This window comes from Erythrolamprus reginae, chromosome 9 (genome assembly GCF_031021105.1).
Source record: "Erythrolamprus reginae isolate rEryReg1 chromosome 9, rEryReg1.hap1, whole genome shotgun sequence".
In the NCBI taxonomy this organism is placed as follows: domain Eukaryota; kingdom Metazoa; phylum Chordata; class Lepidosauria; order Squamata; family Dipsadidae; genus Erythrolamprus; species Erythrolamprus reginae.
The window spans coordinates 22,874,235-22,894,822 of record NC_091958.1 but is presented as its reverse complement, the minus strand read 5'-3'; the positions used below and the strand labels follow the sequence as shown (position 1 = coordinate 22,894,822).

Here is a 20,588-nt window from a genome sequence, read left to right as displayed (position 1 = left end):
CACCTCAACGTAACTTTAGGAAGGAAGAGGGGTTGGGAAAGAAACTCAAAATAATTCCACCGTGATTCTCTGAGTATAATAGAAGGGAAGCTCCACCAAGCTTTCAAGACATTACAATATCCTCCCAACAACAAAGGACAGTTCCTCTTGAAAGTCTGTTTCCTCACCTGGCCAATGTGGGAGGCCTGACACATTTTAAGGGTTGAAAACTGTAAAAGAGACCCCGGTGACAATACAGAGAAGACATTAAAAGGACTGCTGAAAACTGAATATGTCGTACATCGATGTGTCACTAGCCATACTTTACTCTGCATGTCACTAGTTTCATCAGTTGAACAGATAGACAGGTTTACTTCCAAAAAAAATCTCGTTATTTATTTATTTATTCGTTAATATTTAAGATGGCAAGTGTTTGGTTTTGAAAGTTCACTCATGGCCCTTTTGATTACCATAGGCCAGACAATTGAAAGGACTGTCATTTAGGATTGTATGGGATCTCTGAAATGAAAATAAAGAAATCCACCATAGGGGGGGTGGGGGGGGGTGAGCAAGGAAAGGAAGAGGATGCTGCGTCAATTTAGGAGTCACCCAGATGACATGTCCACTTGATCCAACAGTGAAGACAACAACTAGAATGAAGAAATCTTCCTTGCCGTCTTAAAAAGTGATAATTTTTTTTAAAAAAAAAATCTGTTTCAGCCATTATCTTTGTGGGGAGCTTCTCAGCTTGCAGATGCTTCACTAGCAAACTAGATAACATTATCCGTGCATGATGATGTCACCCAGTTTGGGAATGAAACATCTGCAACAAAACAAGCTTGAGGACCTCACAATTCAACCCTGAGCTACAAATATTCTCTTCTAATGGCATCACTTTTTCATTTTGAAGTGTCAAAACTGTGCGATTAAAAAAAACACAAGATAAAAACGCTTCCAGGAACCCTCTAATACAAAGGCTTATAGTGCTTTAAATTATTTTAGATAGCTGTCTTCTGAACTGTGCAAACACATCTGAATCTCCTTTGTTTTGCTTCATCCTGAGATAGTAGGGTTAGCTGTAGACTAAGCAGTAAATGTACCCTGCAGATAATTACAGTTAAGCAGCCCTCTTAATAACTAAATTGTGGTTTACAGTTGCCTATATTCTTTTTATTTTTAAAAAAAGTGGAGACTGCTAAAAATCCAAGATGCTTGCTGAATGAAGACAGATGCTTCACCCTCCATCAGCCTGACGCTACAAAGCCCATCTTGTGCCTATCAGTTAAGACTCCAGCAGCTATAACAATTAGCTATAAACAACGACAGAAAACTACGCCAACTATCTTAACTCTCACAGTTCTCAAAAATTCCTTCTAATTATCTTTTCATTTTGCAGCCTCCTGATCCATTTGCTCATCTCAACTCGAAACATGTTGATTTCTTGATTTCACAGAAGAATGAAATCTTATTTACTAGATATTCTTATCTGCCACGGTTGGGATTTGTATCTCTCCTGTTTTGAATCAGAGATAGGGTTCACCCACCCAAAATCGCATCGTGGTGGAGAACGTTAACCCAACATGCATAGATGGTCACAGGCAGCTTCAACCTCAGTGGTCACAACGTGTCCCCTGTTTGGTGAGCCGCCTCAGTCAACACTGTGAAGTTGTATCTCTTACAGCAAGAGGGCTTATCTACAATCCTTTTGTCATACCAAGTTAATTTCTTAAGACAGTGTTTCCCAACCTTGGCAACTTGAAGATATCTGGACTTCAACTCCCAGAATTCCCCAGCCAGCGAATGCTGGCTGGGGAATTCTGGGAGTTGAAGTCCAGATATCTTCAAGTTGCCAAGGTTGGGAAACACTGTCTTAAAGAGGATGAAAAATACAGTAGGATCACTAAACTATTAAGAAAAGGTTTTAAGCAGCCCATATAAATGCCAACACACATTTTCAGACACATCCAACAGAAAAAAAGAAAGAAGGAAAAAAGAATAGACCGTGTGAAGTTCTCTACCTGAGGAATTTCAAGAACAGCAGTTTAACAGTTTCGACACAGCCCCCAAATTGTAGAATGGCTTGGTTAAAAATGAGCACATATATAAATCGTTTTGAACAAGTGCTTTCGGTTTAGAAGAGGTCTGTGCTAGCAAAGGTACGAAGGTATAAAAGTTGGTCTTGGAATGTCGTTTCTATCCCAATCTTTCCATGATGGAATGGTCTCTTTGCAGCCTACCAAAATTTTTCAGTGTCTCAAGAACACAGATCTATATTTGGCTTTGCTTCCTAAAGCTCCAAAGAAAATTGTAACCCTTATTCATACGTAAGACTTCCAAAGGCATTGGCTTCAGATGATAGATACTTCTGTGCCTTTGAAAGAGAGTATTATTATATTATTATTATATTATTATTATTTTTAAAAAAACTGTTTTAAACCACATATGCTTAAAGGCTCTTCAAAAAGACCGTCCAAAAGGTATACAAATTTTTATTACAATCTTAGTATCTCTCCTAAAGAAAAGCAGCATACAAAGATGGTGGTTTTTAAAAAAAAATTCCCACATTCAGTAACTGTGCATATTGAGAGCAAAACTACGTTTCTCCATACATTTAAGCACTTAATATAAAAGAATTATGTTAAATGCACAAGACAAGCAAAGCTCATTGGTATTTTACTCAAGGTTAGAGTATCTTGGGTCACTTCTTGGTGTCCATTTTTATAAAGTAATTTTTCTTTACAGCATCTTAAAAATCTAGAAATCCCACCCGTTCCCTGCTACCACTCTCTTTCCCGCTCTCCTAGAACAGCTCTTCAGGGATCCAGTGTCCAAGGATCATCAAGGCCACATAATCGGAAGCACAGTAGATCTAAAGAGGGACGTGGACGTTACTCGGAGGAAAAATGCAACGCTTCCTGGGTCTCTCCAGGTTTCCGCAGGATGGCAGCTCCCGCTCCACCGGACGCCGACATCTGCGGCATGTCTCTCCCAATGATTTCCGTCACTACATCATAAAGCAAAGGAGAGAAGGATCAGTGTGTTTTCATGTCTTCCATAAACATCAGTTTCTGAACAATCCATACTTAGATTCTTGCAATACTGGTTACTTCCAAACAGGTAGCAACCTATCATTGATTTCCCTAACCTGAACCCTCTTCTGTCTCTGCTTAGTTGTCACTGATTCCAAACCCTTGGCAACACCTAGGAGAAAGCCTTTGTTCTTCAGGAGACTTCAAAGGACTGGCAGCTTTCTGATTGTTAAAAGGGTCAAATCTGCATTTGCCAAGCTCAGGATTTAGAAGAAACTCTTGTTTCTCATCTTTTGTAATATATGGCTTTTCCTACATTTCCTGGATCACGGGCTAATTTCCTTTTAGTCTAGTTCAGTGGTTCCCAACCTTTTTTTTGGCCATGCTCCACCCAAGCATTTCTAAAATCCTGATGCCCCCCCCCCCCTATGACAACCGAGTTGTCGAAGCGTGGAACTCATTACCTGACTCAGTAGTGTCAACCCCTAACCCCAAACATTTTTCCCTTAGACTCTCCACGATTGACCTCTCCAGGTTCCTTAGAGGTCAGTAAGGGGCGTGCATAAGTGCACCAGTGTGCCTTCCGTCCCCTGTCCAATTGTCTCTCCTTATCTCATTTATCTTTTCTTCCTTTCAAATATGTTCACCTATACCTTTATATATTTTCTTCTATTCTTTTCTTTACTTATATTATTACACATTTTTCTCTTCAATGTGTATTTTGTATTGGACTAACTAACTAACTAACTAACTAACTAACTAACTAACTAACTAACTAACTAACTAAATAAATAAATAAATAAATAAATAAATAAATAAATTTCTTACAATTCAAAAGGTGAACAAGGCTCCAATTGCCCCCATTAAAAATCAAATTGCCCCCCTGTGGGGTGTGGCCCCCACATTATTGGAAACCAGGGTTCTAGTTCCGTCCTTTCTGAAATCTTCAGATGCACAAAGGCATTGAAGCGGTAGTACGTAAGTCTAAGTGCCAGTGCTAGTGGTATTCTCTAACTGAACTCACTCAACAAAGGCTTGTGCATACAGAAACCTAACCGCCTACACAATGCAAAGATAGGAAGATGCAAAGTAGTGCAGGGTTAAAGCCTGATTTTTTTTCCACTCAAGAGTCTTTTGAGAAAATAAAAAAAAACTATATATGCCCAAAGAGCCCAGAAACATGAAGAGCTCATCTTTTCGATGGGATTCCTGAATTCTGCTTGTGGGCTCTATGCTGCCTTGAAATTTATTCTATTTCCAAGGTGTTAATGTGTTCTTGGCAGAGTTTGGTATCGGTGATGAGCTTTCAGGCGCTCCACTGTACATAAGGGATCACATGACATATTCTTCTGGGATTAAGTGTCTTTGGGGTTTATGACACATTGTTGATGTCTCCATCCGATACCGATATTAATTTTCTTCTCTCTCTCTTCACAACTCCTATCCCTAGGGAGTTGCAACCCAGCTCTGAAAGACTGCTGCTAATCTGAATTTGGATCAATGTTATTATATTATACAACACGCTATTTGCTGCAAAATATTCAAATGGATTGATTTCAGGCAGGGGTTTTTTTTATAAACAAAACATCGACATGTCTTCAGTTGGTTTCAGTTTTCTCCTGCAAGACGAATGGGTGGGTTGGTGGGGAAGCAAGTGCTATGAAACTAACCATGTGAAGATTAAAGCCTTCCCTGCGTTTTTAACGTCTACTTTCACTACTTTTCCTGCAAACTCCATGCCTTTATATATTATGTTATCTAGATGGATGGAGCAGGTACAAATGGCTCAAATAGAAAAAAATACATTAAAAGTTTAAAGGAAAAGCAAAACTAGACACTCCTTCCTTTCGTACCCAAATAAAATGAAAATATAGAAACGTTGCACCATAAATCGATGGAACACAACATAATATACAGAACTAAGGAAAACAAACACACAATTCCACACACTAAATACCTAATATTAGGTCGCTTGATAATGATAGTCAACAATATGGTTGACAAATTATGTCTTCTATATAACAAATAAATATAGGTATGCAGTGAAAGAAAATATTAACTGAAGATAGCAAATAACTATGTGCATATATAGAATACCACTGAAACTGAATATGTTTTATATGTTGTTTAAGTTTATATGCTCATTTGTCTCCTAGGTTTTTTCTTCTTTCTTTTCTTCTTTGTATGTTCTAGAAAATCGCTAAAAATGATGAAATTGTAATCATGTACAAATCCAAAAAACACAGGTGGTGCTTTTTTTAAAAAAAACAAATGATTTAATCAAAATGTTTAACCAAGAGCTATTCCAGTTTGCTGCTCAGTTTCTGTTTGTATGTTCTGTTTGTTTAAATTGCTTTCCTTTTCTTTCTATTTTTATATGTAGAAACTTAATAAAGATTATTTTTTTAAAAAATTATGTACATTTTTAAATCCCAAAGAGAAACGGGGCTTATAAATAGTTCTTCCACTAGAAATGAACTATAGCTATCTCGGGAAACATTTGAACGTTGACCTCTGCTGCCAAACTGGAGAACTTTTTTAAAAAAAACTTTTTAATGCTGGAGTGTGTCTCACAAATCCAGAAAAACATGTTTGGCAAAAGTCTGGTAAGTATGACCTTGCCCGAGAGAAAGACAAACCAAGAGCTATTCCAGTTTGCTGCTCAGTTTCTTGTCTCCGACCAATTAGGAGAAAGGGAAAAGCAGGGCTGTGGTTTTGGAGTCTAGTATCTTGCTAATAAATATAGCAGGGAAACTTAAATGGCACTGTAAATATATAGTAACACCACATGAATAAGTACCAGGCAGATATAGAGGCTTATTTTGAGAAGAAAATATCATCACACAGGTATGGCTGAAGCTGGAAGAGGATCTCAGAACTGGAAGGTTTATTTTTAAAAAGATCCAATTTCCCCTTAAATAATATTTTCCTTTTTGCTAAATCAAACAGAAAAGGAAGGGAGTGTGTACATAAAAAATGCACACATCTACCCAGAAATTTGATAAAAGAAATCTAGAATAGATGGCGGAAAATTGCTAAAAATTATGAAATTGTAATCATGTACAAATCCAAAAAACACAGGTGGTGCTTTTTTTTTTTTTGAAACCAATGATTTAATCGAAACATTTAACCAAGCCACAACAGCAGCCATGGGGGATTTTTTTAAATGAGTTTGTTATCTAAACAGAGACTACGAAGGCATCGTACAACATTCATACCCTGCGGAACATTGCTCGTATCATGCAGAAGCTGGGCTGAATGAAGGACCGCTGGCATTTTTACTCATTCCCATCATATGACTGTAAGCCACAATGAGTTACATTGTTTGATTTTGACTTGCCATGTGAGGATGAACCCCATGCTACGGATTCCAACCACGACCTATGACTATGGCACGAAGCAGAAAGATTGCCAATGGTTAAACACGATGACATATTTGTCAAGTGAACCAGATAGAGAACTTCGAACTAGCTTTGGAATGAGATTCCCTTCCCCTACCACCACCCCCCCCAGGAAATTATTTCTTCAGGTATAGGACTGCAACCACTCCAGGTAATCCTCAGAAGACCACTGGATCACCAGGTCCCAAAGAAGGAACGATGGCACAGGCACACACAGAGCACCGGTCAAAAATACTTTAAAACCAATGCTTCTGAAACTTGGCAACTCTTAAGTTGCTCCTAAATAGCCAAAGGAAAATGTTATTTGATAACTAAGTAATAAAGCATCAGAGTTGCAAGTCCTTGCCCAATCTTTCTCAATCTTCATATTTGTATTCTACAACACATACAGACACACACACACAGGGGGGTGGGAGACACTTGTTTATTCACAAATGATTGAGAATGGATGTAATGAGCATAACTAATAGTCCAAATTGTCAACTAAAGAATGTCGCTTGGCGGGACCCAGGGGAAGAGCCTTCTCTGTGGTGGCCCCGGCCCTCTGGAACCAACTCCCCCCAAAGATTAGAACTGCCCCCACCCTCCTTGCCTTTCGTAAGCTGCTTAAAACCCACCTCTGCCGTCAGGCATGGGGGAATTAAGATTCCTTTCCCCCCTAGGCCTTTACAATTCTATGCATGGTATGTACCGTATGTATGTATGTTTGGTTTTTTATATTAATGGGTTTTTCATTGTTTCTAACATCAGACTACTATTGTACACTGCTTTATTGTTGCTGTTAGCCGCCCCGAGTCTCCGGAGAGGGGTGGCATAAAAATTCAATCAATCAATCAATCAATCACCAATATTCATCCCAGATTGGCCACTGAACGAGTGTTGCTCTTCCTCAACTTTTACTATTTTGTTTATATTAGCTGAATAGTGGTCCAAAGGGTGCTTTTATTTTAAAGGCAACTGGATGCTCTGATTTTTCTTTTGAGGTGTTTCGCTTCTCATCCAAGAAGCTTCTCCTTCCTTTCTATTTGAGTTCCGGGAAGGACCACTCCAGGAAAGATTGTGACCAGTCCCCTAACAATGAAACAAACAATGCTCTTTCTCATAATGATAAAGTATAGCTATGAAAGCTAGGCATTGAGAAAGAGTAAGAGAAAGAAAAGAAATACCTTTCAACGATTTGGATATACTTATTATACTAAATATACCCTGTAAACAAAATGTAACTATTATAAAAGATTGTCCAACGTATTTTTATCCGATGTGCACCAAATTTTAAATGGGGGAGGACATCCCCATAGTCACACTATGCTCAAATGTTCTACATTCCCAGATGAAATGTGTGTGTGTATGTGTGTGTGTGAACATGTGAAAAGATATTTGTTTTCATAGATTTTCATGGGTATGTAAGTCTTGGGTATTTTCATGGGTATGTAAGTCTTGGTATATTTGGGTCTTTTCCTGTGTAAGATTGATAGAATCTTGGTGACATTGCGATGAGGGTTTGTTCACCTTAGCACCAAACTGAAAGCAGCGGCCTGAAGATGACGAGTGGGACCTCATCGAAATGTCGCCAAGATTCTATCAATCTTACACAGGAAAAGACCTGAATATGCCAACAGCAAACACACACACACATATATGGTCATACACACACACACACACACACACACACACACACACTGTTATCCTATACATATATATAGGATCCATGATAATCATTCCTTATATGATGCTTCTGAAAATACCAAGTATTTAACCAAATTCTCCTAAAAAAGCATCACTTACCATCATCTAACGTGATGTCTTCCAATCCCATTGTCTGAAAATTTAACTCTTGATCTTCTGGTTCAGGCTTAACATTAACAGTTGACCCTTCTGATGAAAATGGAGATGTGTCACATATGTTATGATGCAGCAAAGATGAAGCCGTAGCGATTCCTCCCAAACCTGGGCTAGGCTCCCGTGGGGACTGCTGCCCAGAGGCTGGAGGAGGAGATGAGGCAGATCCCGAGCTAGAAAGATGGTAAGGTAGAGGTTGCAACTGCGGCGAAGATGGCCCAGATCGTGGTGAATGGACTAAAGAATGAGAAGATTTGGGGGATGATGATGATGAGGAATTACCTGGATTTGAAGAGTAAGCCACTGGCTGCAACTGTGTGGAAGGGTGCCCAAGGGACTGAGTCACTGCAGGAGAGACAGGGCTTTGCTGAGGATCGGGGCAATGGTATCGCATGGATTGCAAATGAGGCGAGGAGTGTCTCGACTGAGCTAGGTGTGCTGAAGTATGTCCCCCTGTTGCAACGGAAGTTGACACGGAGCCTGGACTCGAAGAATGGTATGGGATTGGTGGCAGAGACGGGCAGCTGAGGTTTATCAGTGGAGGTACAGGTGCGTCTTGCTGAAATGAAATGGCCTCGTATCCTTGGCTAGAAGAGGCGGGGTCCATGGGAAGACCGGGCTGTCCATTAAACATAACATTGGATTGCATAGACTGGTAGGAAGGCCCCACAGAGGAGGATGCTGCTGTGACCTGAAAAGACGGGTGGACTACAGCTGAAGGCAGGGCGGGATGCTCATCACCTGGACTGAGGTTTCTACCTTGTATGTGTGACAACTGAGTTACGGCTGAGGAGACCATGGGGGTGAAGGGCGGCTGCATGGGGCAGACAAGGTTCCTGGAGGAAGGAGGAAGTAAACTTTCGTGTGAAAGCCCTGGATCAGGTGAAGGCAACTGAGTTTGGACAGGAGACAGTCCTTTACAGTGAGTCAGGGACAACGATGGGACTGGAGACAAATCCATTTCATCTCTGTTCTCTTGTTTCAATACAACTGTGTAACAAGAAAACAAGGATCAGCTAGAATTCACAGGTGAAATGATAAAACGCGAGAACTAAATCAAAGAAAGAGCTGTTCTGCCCCCACATCAAAACAAGCATGTACATGAGTGGTAGTGGATACACATGGAAAATGCAGTTAACCATAATGTCCTTGAAAAGTATGATGCGAAATATATTTGCTTATCCTGGGATAATTCAGATAAGGGGTTTCTCATTATAGCAACAGGAATTTAAAAAATGAAATGCTAGAGTTGAGAATTTCGAGTCTGAGTTGAGTCTCAGTAAAAAACAACTTGTAATCTATGACTGTTCATTAGTCCTGAATATTCGTTTTCCAACATAAGAGAAGTGAGAACCACAATGCATAGGTTTCCCTAGCTTATTATGGAGCAAGGAATGAAGCAAAGACTTTCAGCTCTATGCTAGCTGAAAACTTCTTATTTCTAATGCTCAAGCTATTTTATTCACTCAGAATGTATTAGAATTTACTATGCAGCTGCATTTTTCCTCCTAGTTAGGAACTTGAAAGTAAACAGAAATACCATATTTTTCAGACTATAAGATGGACAGGTATATAAGATACACCAAGATTTCAAAGAGGTAAGTAAGAAAAAAAAGTTTTTGTCCTCCCTGGCCCCCAGGAGCACTCAACAAGTATCCCAAACCCTCTGCCTCCTTTTTTTGCAAAAATGGCTCCCATTTTTCATCCGTTTTTGTGAAAAAATGGGGCACGCAGAGGGTTCAGGAAACCTGCAAAGTGCTCCTAGGGGCTCAGGGAAGGCAAAAATGCCCCTGTTTTTGCAAAAAACAGTCCATTTTCAACACATTTTTTGCAAAAATGGGTTGCGTATAGGGTTTGGGAGGCCTGCAGAGTGCTCCTAGGTGCTGGGGGAAAGTAAAAACCCCCACGTTTTTGCAAGCAATGGCCCATTTTTCACTCGGCTTTTTTGCAAAAACAGGGGTGTTTTTGCCTCCCCCCAGCCCCTAGGAGCATTCTGCAGGCCTCCCAAACCCTTGTGCACCCCATTGTTGCAAAATGATTTCTCACTCAGCCTAATCCACCTCAGAACTGTTGTTGTGGAGAAAATAGAAGGAGGAAGGAGTTCTGTATGTTTGCTTCCTTGAGTTACTTATAAATTTGCAAAAATGGACATAGAGGCTTCGGGAGGTCAAAAATGGCTGCATTCGGTGTATAAGACACAGCGACATTTGCACCTTTTGAAAAATACAGTAGTGGGGTTTTTTTAGTTTTGTTATCCTAGCTTTATTAATTTATTTTATAAGTAACCCAAGGAAGCAAACATACAAATCTCCTTCCTTCTTCTATTTTCTCCACAACAACAATTTGAGGTGGATTAGGCTGAGTGCGAAATCACCCAACTAGCTTTCATGCCTAAGGCAGAACTAGAATTCATTGTCTCCTGGTTTCTAGTCGAGTGTCTTAAAAAAACCACATAGGTCAATTGATGCTAAATTAAAAACTTTCTAGGAAAAGCATTGAAAAATTCCTTGCTAAAATTTTCTATGTAAAATAAATAACACTTCTCAGAATCGGGGCAGTGGACCAGAGAGACATTTGAAAGAAAAGGCCACGATTTCTTTGCCAATGTTCAGTACCTGGAGTATACGTAAAACGCTGAGCCTGGCTTTTTTTCCTTTTGCCGTTGCAAACATAGAACTGTACGTGGATGGCCGCTGTAATTGCCTTGTTGTGATATGGAGGAACTTCAAGAACGAGCGCAGCCTGTGTAGAAAAAGGAATCATGTTTCTGAACGCTTGATTTTTAAATGTTTAGCTTTTAAAAAATATTTTAAATTAGTTATTTCTGTTAATTGGATTTATAAGTGTTTTATATATTGTATTTTTTGAAGTGTTGTAATCCCCCCCCCCCCAGTCCACGGAGAGGGGCGGCATATAAATCCAATGAATATAGAAATAAATTGATAGAAAAAGACCAGGTGTGTCTCAGAAGACCTTTTTCATCATCTTCATTGGACTGGACAAATTATACGCTCTATTTCCTGAAGCAAATTTTTTAAAGATAAGAAACTGAGATCTTCAGTAATGACATCTTTGTAGAAGCCACTTTTCTTAAGAATAAGTGGCAGGAAATTTGAGTTTTCTGCCTGTGAGTCCCACTTCAAAAAGGAAGATACCCCAGGAAGCAGTTGTCTTAAAGCAGAGAACAATGTATTCGTCGTGGAATATTAACATATGCTAGAATACTTACATAGAATATTTATATGTTCTAATCATTATAATTTCCCAAAATGTTAGCATAATAAGGTAACATCTCCACTTTCGGTGCCAAAGGCATCAATGGAGAAAGGAGGAAGAGTTGGCACTATTGCTGAAAAAAGTTTTACTTCTAGGTTCCCAAGTTTGTGAATCAAATCTGGCAGCTGCTATAACTTTATTGAATTATTTATATTCTTCCTCTTCTTTCCTTTCCCGCAATCCCTACGTTATTAGTGTTTATTTTCTGCACAACTTTCTGCCCTTTCTAGTCTCTCAAAACTGAAGGTTAATTTTTTTCTCTTTCATATTACACCACTCAACATTTTAGCATTCTTTCCCTATAAATCTGGCTCAAATTCTGCTAATATTTTTGCTAAGGAAAAAGTGCTAAGGAAAAAAAATAGCTGCCTATATTATGTTGAGTTTTCCATCGGGATTTTTACAGAAATCAGTAAAATAATTGTGTGCTTAAAAAAAAATACTTACCTCTTGACTCCTATCTCTAATTATTTTGCCTTCCACTTCCCACTGGGACCGTCCATCTACAAAGACAAACATTTCAGGTTAGATATCAGCTCATTCTAAAGTAATTCAATTGTTAAATATATGCAAAACACAGTGTCTACAACTCTTAATAGTTTACATTTGACTTTCAAGACTTTATTCATTGTAGACATGTTAAATATTTGGCCATGCAATACCTAACTTGTTCAAAGATAACTGGCCAGAGAGAATTGAGCTTTGATTAACTAACCACAAATGAGAAATGATATTTAAGGTATTGAGTATTACGAATAAGAGTAAAATGCAGAAAGCTAAAAAAAATTAAAATATCTACCACATAAAAGGCTTGGAAAGAAATATGATTTACGGGTTTCGTTTAAAAAAATTAAAAAGGGAGGGAAACTCATGAAGACATTCATTCCATTACCCAATAGAAAAAAGATTTCTCCCTCCATGTATATGACTGGCTTCTTTCAAGTCAAAGAAAGGACACATCTGTCCAGTTTAATCAAGCAATAAGAAGAATTGAATCTATACAGACAGTAGTCCTTACTGTTGAACAAATTCTGTCCTATCATGAAATCTAAAACCTTAAAATAATTTAGAACAACAAGGCAACCAGATTCTTATAATCTACCCAACACTGGAATCCAAAGTCATCGGGATCTGATTAATTTCCTCTGCAAACAATATGCAAATTAGAAGGATTCACCTACTGTTCTGGCACTAAAGTGTGATTTTTAAAAAATGCTGCATATTGCAAAACAAAATGTGATGGTTTTCTGCAAAGAAGCAGTGGAGGATTAAAAACTCCACTGTTTCCAGTGCTTCAGAAGAGAACTTCAAATAGATTTCACCCTCTGTTTGATCTGAGCCATCTTGAAAAGTCCTCAACTTATACTTGCACCATCAGTTCCATACTTAAGAATGTGGCTGATTTTGCCCTATGGCTCAGGGTGAGTGCCTACAAACAACAATGCTAACTGCTATACTCCCAGTGCACCTAAAAACAATTCTCTTCCCACCACAAATTGCATTTTCTAAGACAGGCTGACTCTATCAAGATCCTTTTGAATTCAAACAGTATTTGCAGGGTAAAAGGACAATGTATAGGGCAGTGATGGTGAACCTTTTTTCACTTGGGTGCCAAAAAGGCGTGTGTGCATGCTATCGCGCATGAGCGAGTGTTCACATCCATAATTCAATGCCTGGGGAGGATGGAAACAGCTTCCCCCAACCCCCGGAGGCCCTCTGGAGGCTGGAAACTGCCTGTTTCCCAACATCTGGTGGGCCCAGAAGACTCGTGTTTCTCCCTCCCCAGGCTCCAAAGGCTTCCCTGGAGCCAAAGGAAGGTAAAAACACCCTCCCCAATCACGCCAAGAGGCTCTCTGGAAGCCAAAAATGCCCTCCCAGAGCCTCTGTGCAAGCCAAAAATCAGCTGGCCGGCACACACATGCAAGTTGGAGCTGAGCTATGGTAATGGTCCACGTGCCAGCAGATATGGCTCCGCATGCCACCTGTGGCGCCCGTGCCATAGGTTCGCCATCACTGGTATAGGCAATGTGACTAAATGCAGTTTACGGTAAGTTCCTTCAACCCCAGAAATGAACGTTTTCTGTTACATGAAACAGGTTGACTTACCTTGCCCCTTTTCCAGAAATAAAATTTTTGATTCTGGAAGGAAGTTACAGCCTGTAACAATCATTTCATGGCCTCCGTTTACAGAGCAACTGCTGATGCTGTATTTCTCTATCTGAGGAAGTTCCTGAGCCGATCTCTGAGCTTTATCAAAGAGAAATACAAAAATGCCATAAGAACCAATACAGATGTGATTCTTATCGTACCTTCTCTGCTTTTATTTCACATACGCAACATATTTCCCAAAATTTTGTTGAACTATATAGTTTAATCTGTTAACTCAAAAAAAAAATTCTGAAATTGTTTGGCAGACCACGAACTAACCACACAGCTTGGATTTGCCAAATACCCTAGACCAGGGGTGTCAAACTCAAGGCCCGTGGGGTGTTTAGATCTGGCAAGGGGTGGGCTTCCAAAATTTAGCAAGGGGGTCTCTGCCCAGTAGTTGGGTGGGCGTGGCCATGATTGGCATGGCCTAGTTGGCTTCCTGAACCATGGTGGGATGGGGAGGTGTTTTTGCCCTCCCTAGGCTCCGGAGGCCCTCTGGAGGCCTTCCCAAACTTCTGGTAGACCTGTTTTTCACCCTCCACGTACGCCTTGCACTTAGCTGCATCCAAAAGGGGTTGCGCAGGGAATACTGGAAGTGGAGGGGTGGAGCCAGGCAGGAATGGGATTTAGGGGTTCTCTGAACTGCACAGAATCTTAGTTAGAGGTTCTCCCGAATCCCTGCAAACCCCCAGCAGCCCACCTCTGGGCCTGCGGGGCACTTTGGAAGCAGTAAAGGTCCAGCCCACTACCAGTGAAAATGGGAGTTCGGGGGGGCCAGCTTGGTGGGCAGGAGCCGGGGCAAAGGATGGGCACTCACCCATACAGCAGCACTCGGGTCTCGTGAATGTGAGCTAGCTGATTGTCATCACTTACTTAATATATTTTTTTATATTTTATATTTGGTATGTATGTGTTGTTTGGTTTTAAATATGATAGGGTTTTTATATGCTTCTTTTTTAATATTAGATTTGTTTCGCTATATATATTTTTTTATTTAGTCTTCGGGGAGGGGCGGCATACAAATCTAATAAATTATTAATTATTAAATTATTATTATATGTAATTTGGTTATTTTGCTACAAGCTTTGAGAAAAAGCAGAATTTTATAGAAAATGTCTCTGAAATATAATTATAAGCTTTCAGAAGTTCTTTAAAGAATTACACACACACATTCACATTTTGATCTTGGAAAGGGTTTTGATCTAAAGCAGTTCCACAAAAATTTCCATCATTTTTGTTCGGCATACAGCCTAACCTTTCCTTCTAATCTAATTGCTGATAATGTGCCCAAGTAAATAATATAAAAGTTATCAAGTTCCAATAATATAAAAGTTATCAAGTTCCAATCAGCCGTAAGAGACATCTAAATATTAAATATAATGCCATAACAATTCATTGCCAGTTATACCAAATCAAGCATTTCATGATTAGTAGCATTTGACAAAAAGAAGAGATTAAAACTACCTTTCTCAGAAGCAAAGTCCACAGATAAATATACAGTACCTGTATAAGTAAAGGGAGCTTTCTAAAAGTCCCAGCGGAAGAAGGTAAAAAGCTGCCTCAATGCTATATTTCTTATGAAGTGCAATCTTAATTCCCGAAACATTTATGGATATAAATATTTTCTACGCCAGCCCAAAAAATGAGCAAACTTACAGCATTCAACAGGTATAGAGGCAACTTGAAGGGACAAGACCTTCCCACTAGGCTGTGGGATGTGGACACGGAATACGAGCCTCACTCTTGTGTTTTTTCTTCCAATATCCGTCTCTCCCTTCCGAAGCTCGATGTCTGAATTACGGAGTTTCAGAATACCTGCACAGTCAATACTGGAGCAAACAGAAGACATAAAGCAAGTGTTAACTAATGACACATGCCTTTTTCATGTTAAACTGCAAACTAGACAATGTACCTGATGTTAGTACAGTGGTACATCTACTTAAGAACACCTCTACTTAAGAACTTTTCTAGATAAGAACCGGGTGTTCAAGATTTTTTTGCCTCTTCTTAAGAACCATTTTCTACTTAAGAACCTGAGCCCGGAAAAATTTCCCAGGAAATTTGAGAGCGGCATGAAGGCCCAGACAGTTTCATGCCATTCCCCCAGGTGTCTCTCTCTGGCGCAGTGTATGGGAGGCAGCCTCGCACCGGGTGTATGGGAGGCGCATGCTCCTCCTCGCCACCTCAGAGTCCCTCTTTTTTTTTAAGCCTTAACGTTTTTTGATTCTCCTCCCCTCACCTTCTTCCTTTGGCAGCGACTGTCCTCCTCCTCTTCTTCCTCCTCCTCCTCCCACCCAAATTCCAAGCTATTAATTCTTTCCCAATGGGTTTGCACGCCTTATTTGCTTTTACATTGATTCCTATGGGAAAAATTGCTTCTACTTACAAACTTTTCTACTTAAGAACCTGGTCATGGAATGAATTAAGTTCTTAAGTAGAGGTACCACTATACTTAACTGCCTCAATGAGACAATAAATTTGCCTTATTTGTAAATACACAAACTAAAGCTAAGACCTTCTGTTATAATCTTTGTGTGTGCTCCTGTGCACGTGTCTGTGTGTGAGTCTCTATTCATTCATTCATTCATTCATTCATTCATTCATTCAATTGGATTTGTATGCCGCCCCTCTCTAAGGACTCGGGGTGGCTCACAACATATTCAAAACAAAACAACAATATGAATCCAATTAATTAATTAATTAATTAATTAATTAATTAATACTACATTAAAACAACCATTAAATTTAATTTAAAAAGGAAAACCAATCAAACCAATCATTCAGCACTCATACTTGAAACAATCATTGGTCAGAGGAAGATTTAAAAGTCCCAAGCCTGGCGGCAAAGGTGAGTTTATATATGTATGTATGTATGTATGTATGTATGTATGTATGTATGAATGGAATTGAATAGAATAAAGCTGTGATGCTCCTTCAATATACCAGGGTGACTCGACAAAAAAAAAAATCACACATAACCCTTCCCTGGTACAAGCTGATACAGGAGATGAGCTAGTAGCCTAGAGCCTAAGGCCACTGCTTACAAGGCAGAGGCCCCAGGTTCAAATCCCAGTAAGGGTGTGGCTACCTGATGAAGGCAAATAAACCCGAAATAGATCTATAGTAGTCTCCCTACACACACACACACATATATATACACACCACATATCCTGGAAACCATGAATACCAATGAACTCTGGGATACAACATAATGAATTTGCTAGGCAGAATCCTCAGACCTACCTGGCAGTCATGTTGTTTTCGGGTAAAAGAGGAATTTCCAAAACCTTTGTGCTGGAAAGGATTATTTCTTGACTCGCCGTGGCAACAGTTTTCCCTGTGATTCTGTGCACTTGATAAAAAGCATGTGGCCGCAAGTAACGATCATCTGCTGTCCCAATAAACATCTGAAGGTTTATTGGTTTTTCATTGTAACCTAAGAGCTGATAATAAATTTTAAAAATTAACAATTAGCTTTTCAGAGTGAAAGTGTTAAAACTGCAGATATGATTTCAGATACAGAAGCGTATTTGTAGCATATTTGTTTCCTCCCAAAATAGCTCACAAGCATAAGCCTATAATAAATATTAAAAATTGCACATCTTACAATCAAACCACTCTGCTGCACTTGGCAGGCTTTTAAAATTGTGTCACAAAAATAATTTACTATTATATGATTTCCTTTTCTAAAATAACTTTTTTGATTTTGACCTCAAATCCCAGAGGTGCGTTTTCAAGAGGCAACTGGATTCTTGCGTTTTTCTTTTGAAGATATTTCACTTCTCATCCAAGAAGCCTTTTAATCTCTGACAGGAGAGTTGGGAATGTGTAGTGGGGAACTCTGAAAACCTCTCAGAGCTGAAGAAGCTTTTTGGATGAGAAGCGAAACGTCTTCAAAACAAAACCAGGGAAGTCCAGTTGCCTCCTGAAAAAGCACCTTTGGGACAACCATGACCTGGATGATCTATAGACCTCCTTCAAAATGTTGGGTTTTACCTAGGCCCAACCTAAATGTAGACAGATATTTCCTGTCAATGAGAACGATTAATCATTGGAACGGTTTGCCTCCAGAAGTTGTGGATGCTCCATCACTGGAGGTTTTTAAGACGAGATTGGACAACCATTTGTCTCCTTCTTAAGCAGGGAGGGTCAATTATAAGACTGACAACATCCCTTCCAACTCTGTGATTCAGTTACCTTAGAAATCCTAACTAATTGGTATCCCCAAATATTTTAGATATTGCTCCTATATATGCGGTCCCCAATACGCTGCCTAAAGCCGTAATACAAACTCTTTTTTAAAAGGTTAAGTACTATAAAAATGATATAATACTATAAGAGCCTTATTTACTTATTTATTTTCATTTATTTATTTGTTTTGTCAAGTATATATTGGTAGTATACAAAGATATAATAATATTTATGTATATGATACTAGTAAAAGAGTAACATTAAGACAGGGGACGGAAGGCACTCTGGTGCATTTACGCACGCCCCTTACTAACCTCTTAGGAATCGGGAGAGGTCAACAGTGGGTAGTCTAAAGGTAAAGGTTTGGGAGTTAGGTGATGATACTACAGAGTCTGGTAGTGAGTTCCATGTATCAACTACTCGGTTACTAAAGTCATATTTCCTGCAGTCAAGTTTATAGCGGTTTACTTTAAGTTTGTATCTGTTGTGTGCTCAAGTGTTGTTGTGGTTGAAGCTGAAGTAGTCGTTGACAGGAAGGACATTGTAGCAGATGATTTTATGGGCTATGCTTAGATCATGTTTAAGGCGCCGTAGTTCTAAGTTTTCTAAACCTAGGATTGTAAGTCTAGTTGCCTAGTTGCGAGTAGAGGAGTAGAGGGCTCTTCTAGTAAAGTATCTCTGGACAATTTCTAGAGTGTTTATGTCTGAAATGTGGTGTGGGTTCCAGACAGGTTTTGTTCTGAGACAGCCTTTCTACAAGTCCTACTGGGTCCATCCTACTGCAGTCCACCAGGAACGCAGTGGCTCATGAGCTTAGGATGCTGAGCTGATGACTGATAACTTTGGCAGGCTCAACACCTGATTGCTACCTTGTGGTGAAGTGACCTCTCATCATTCATTTCAGTGGGCAGCTTAATGGAGACACAAAAGCAGCCCCCATCTGTGAGTCTCCCAAGCAATGTTGATGTCACTGGCTGATCCTTTCACCACGGAAGCACTTCCAAAACGGAAGTCTAGTGTTGCGGTCCCTTTGTTAAAGTAGAAAGGGGTAAAGAATGGGTATCCCTCTAGTTGTTTGAAACTACAACTCTCAGATTTTGTTGCCATTGGCCGTGATGAATGGGGCTGATGGAATCCAAAACAGCTGGAGGATGCCAGATTGCCTCACCCTTAAACAGAAGCAGGGTGAGTTTGCTTGCCAAGTCTTTTGAAGATTTTTGATTAACTGCTTCCTGATCTGTTCCAATATAATTTAGCAGTGGTTTCAAGCTATAATTTTATTTAGGGGAAACTGCATTACTGCAGTAGAAGAAGAACTCTGTGGACCTAAATGCAAGCAGCAATAAAACGCAATAAATCTGTCAAAATCAAAGCCATCAAGGTACAATCCCACATGGAAACCATTTCGATCACTAAAATAAAATTCCCTCTTTGAACGGCAGCATTCAATTTAAATTTAATTCATTTCAGCTCTTATTACCAAGGAAAATCCTTCCTCCCTATCCAACTCAATCATATTCATATTTAGCAAGAAACATCTACAGTATATTCAAGACCAAAGATCACTACCCAGCCAGCTTTAGAGTCTTCCCACTCTGAAGAAAAGTCAGTTGGTGTGTGTGTATTTGTGTGTGTGTGCGTAATTTTTATTAATAATTTTTATTACAATAATTGATAATTAAAGGTCTTTTCCCTTTCTTTCTGGAATGTGCTCCCTTCTTCCTAAAAAGTTGCTGCTTCTCTGTAATCCACATCAGTTTTCCCTACACATCAAACCCCATCAGATGCTTCACTTCTAATAATTCCAAATAAGAAAAACTGCCCTTTTAAAAAGGAATAATAATAATAAAAAGCAGCCAAGACTACACTCTTCACCTGTAGGGAGCAATAAATTGTTCATTGTTAAAAAGAAGTGTACTCGTATTATTTTCAAACCAGTGGGAACCGTCAGTGCTGGCTGTTATTGAAATTGCACAGATCGATTAGCTTTAATTATAAAACTCACTGGGATAACCTGGACTAGCTGGTGGCTCTCAAAAATCTCAAAGCTGTTTAAAATGAAATCGGAGCAGACCGAGAGAATCAGCCTAGCTATAAGATCCAGAAGATCAAAGAGGGCTGCTGCTCTGCCCAAAATTGTCCTGGAAGCCCAACCTGAGAAATCAGCCATTAAGAACATGTTGACATATATATTAGCAGAACCAGCAAAATTCCAAAAATTCATCAGTCAGCAGAGCGCAAAAATGTGCACTTCCATCGCGATGCGAACCGGGGGAAAGGTAAGTACCACCCCTGCTCCATTGTCAAATATATTACAGCAGCTATATATTATTATGTGTATAATGTCATATTCTCATCATTCCACCAGAACTGAAAAGATGTACAGTGTTCCCTCGATTTCTGCGGGGGATGCGTTCCGAGACCGCCCGCGAAAGTCGAATTTCCGCGAAGTAGAGATGTGGAAGTAAATACACCATTTTTGGCTATGGACAGTATCACAAGCCATCCCTTAACACTTTAAACCCTTAAATTACCATTTCCCATGCCCTTAACAACCATTTACTCACCATTATTACTGGTACTCACCATTGAATAAGACACTTAGTGATCCTGATATTTATAAACATAATTATTTATTAACAATATTTATTTATTTTTGTTATTTATTGGCAAAAATTATTAGTTTGGCGATGACATATGACGTCATCGGGTGGGAAAAACC

At 39.4% G+C, this 20,588-nt stretch overlaps 1 protein-coding gene across 2 annotated transcripts in view; it reads right to left on the bottom strand.

The window, feature by feature from the left end:
- Window positions 1-2,452: 2,452 nt before the first annotated feature.
- Window positions 2,453-20,588, bottom strand: part of NFATC3 (nuclear factor of activated T cells 3) — a 62,252-nt gene continuing 44,116 nt past the window's right edge. Inside the window, exons 4-11 of one of the 2 annotated variants that reach the window (XM_070760462.1) lie at window positions 16,919-17,118; window positions 15,332-15,504; window positions 13,631-13,771; window positions 11,972-12,027; window positions 10,864-10,990; window positions 8,531-9,238; window positions 8,195-8,421; window positions 2,453-2,983 (exon numbers count right to left, since the gene is read on the bottom strand). In XM_070760462.1, coding sequence (XP_070616563.1) covers window positions 8,237-8,421; window positions 8,531-9,238; window positions 10,864-10,990; window positions 11,972-12,027; window positions 13,631-13,771; window positions 15,332-15,504; window positions 16,919-17,118 — 1,590 coding nt within the window. In that variant the 3' untranslated portion in view covers window positions 2,453-2,983; window positions 8,195-8,236. Of the gene's footprint in view, window positions 2,984-8,194; window positions 9,239-10,863; window positions 10,991-11,971; window positions 12,028-13,630; window positions 13,772-15,331; window positions 15,505-16,918; window positions 17,119-20,588 lie in introns of both variants that reach the window. The other variant, XM_070760461.1, reaches the window with a different exon arrangement.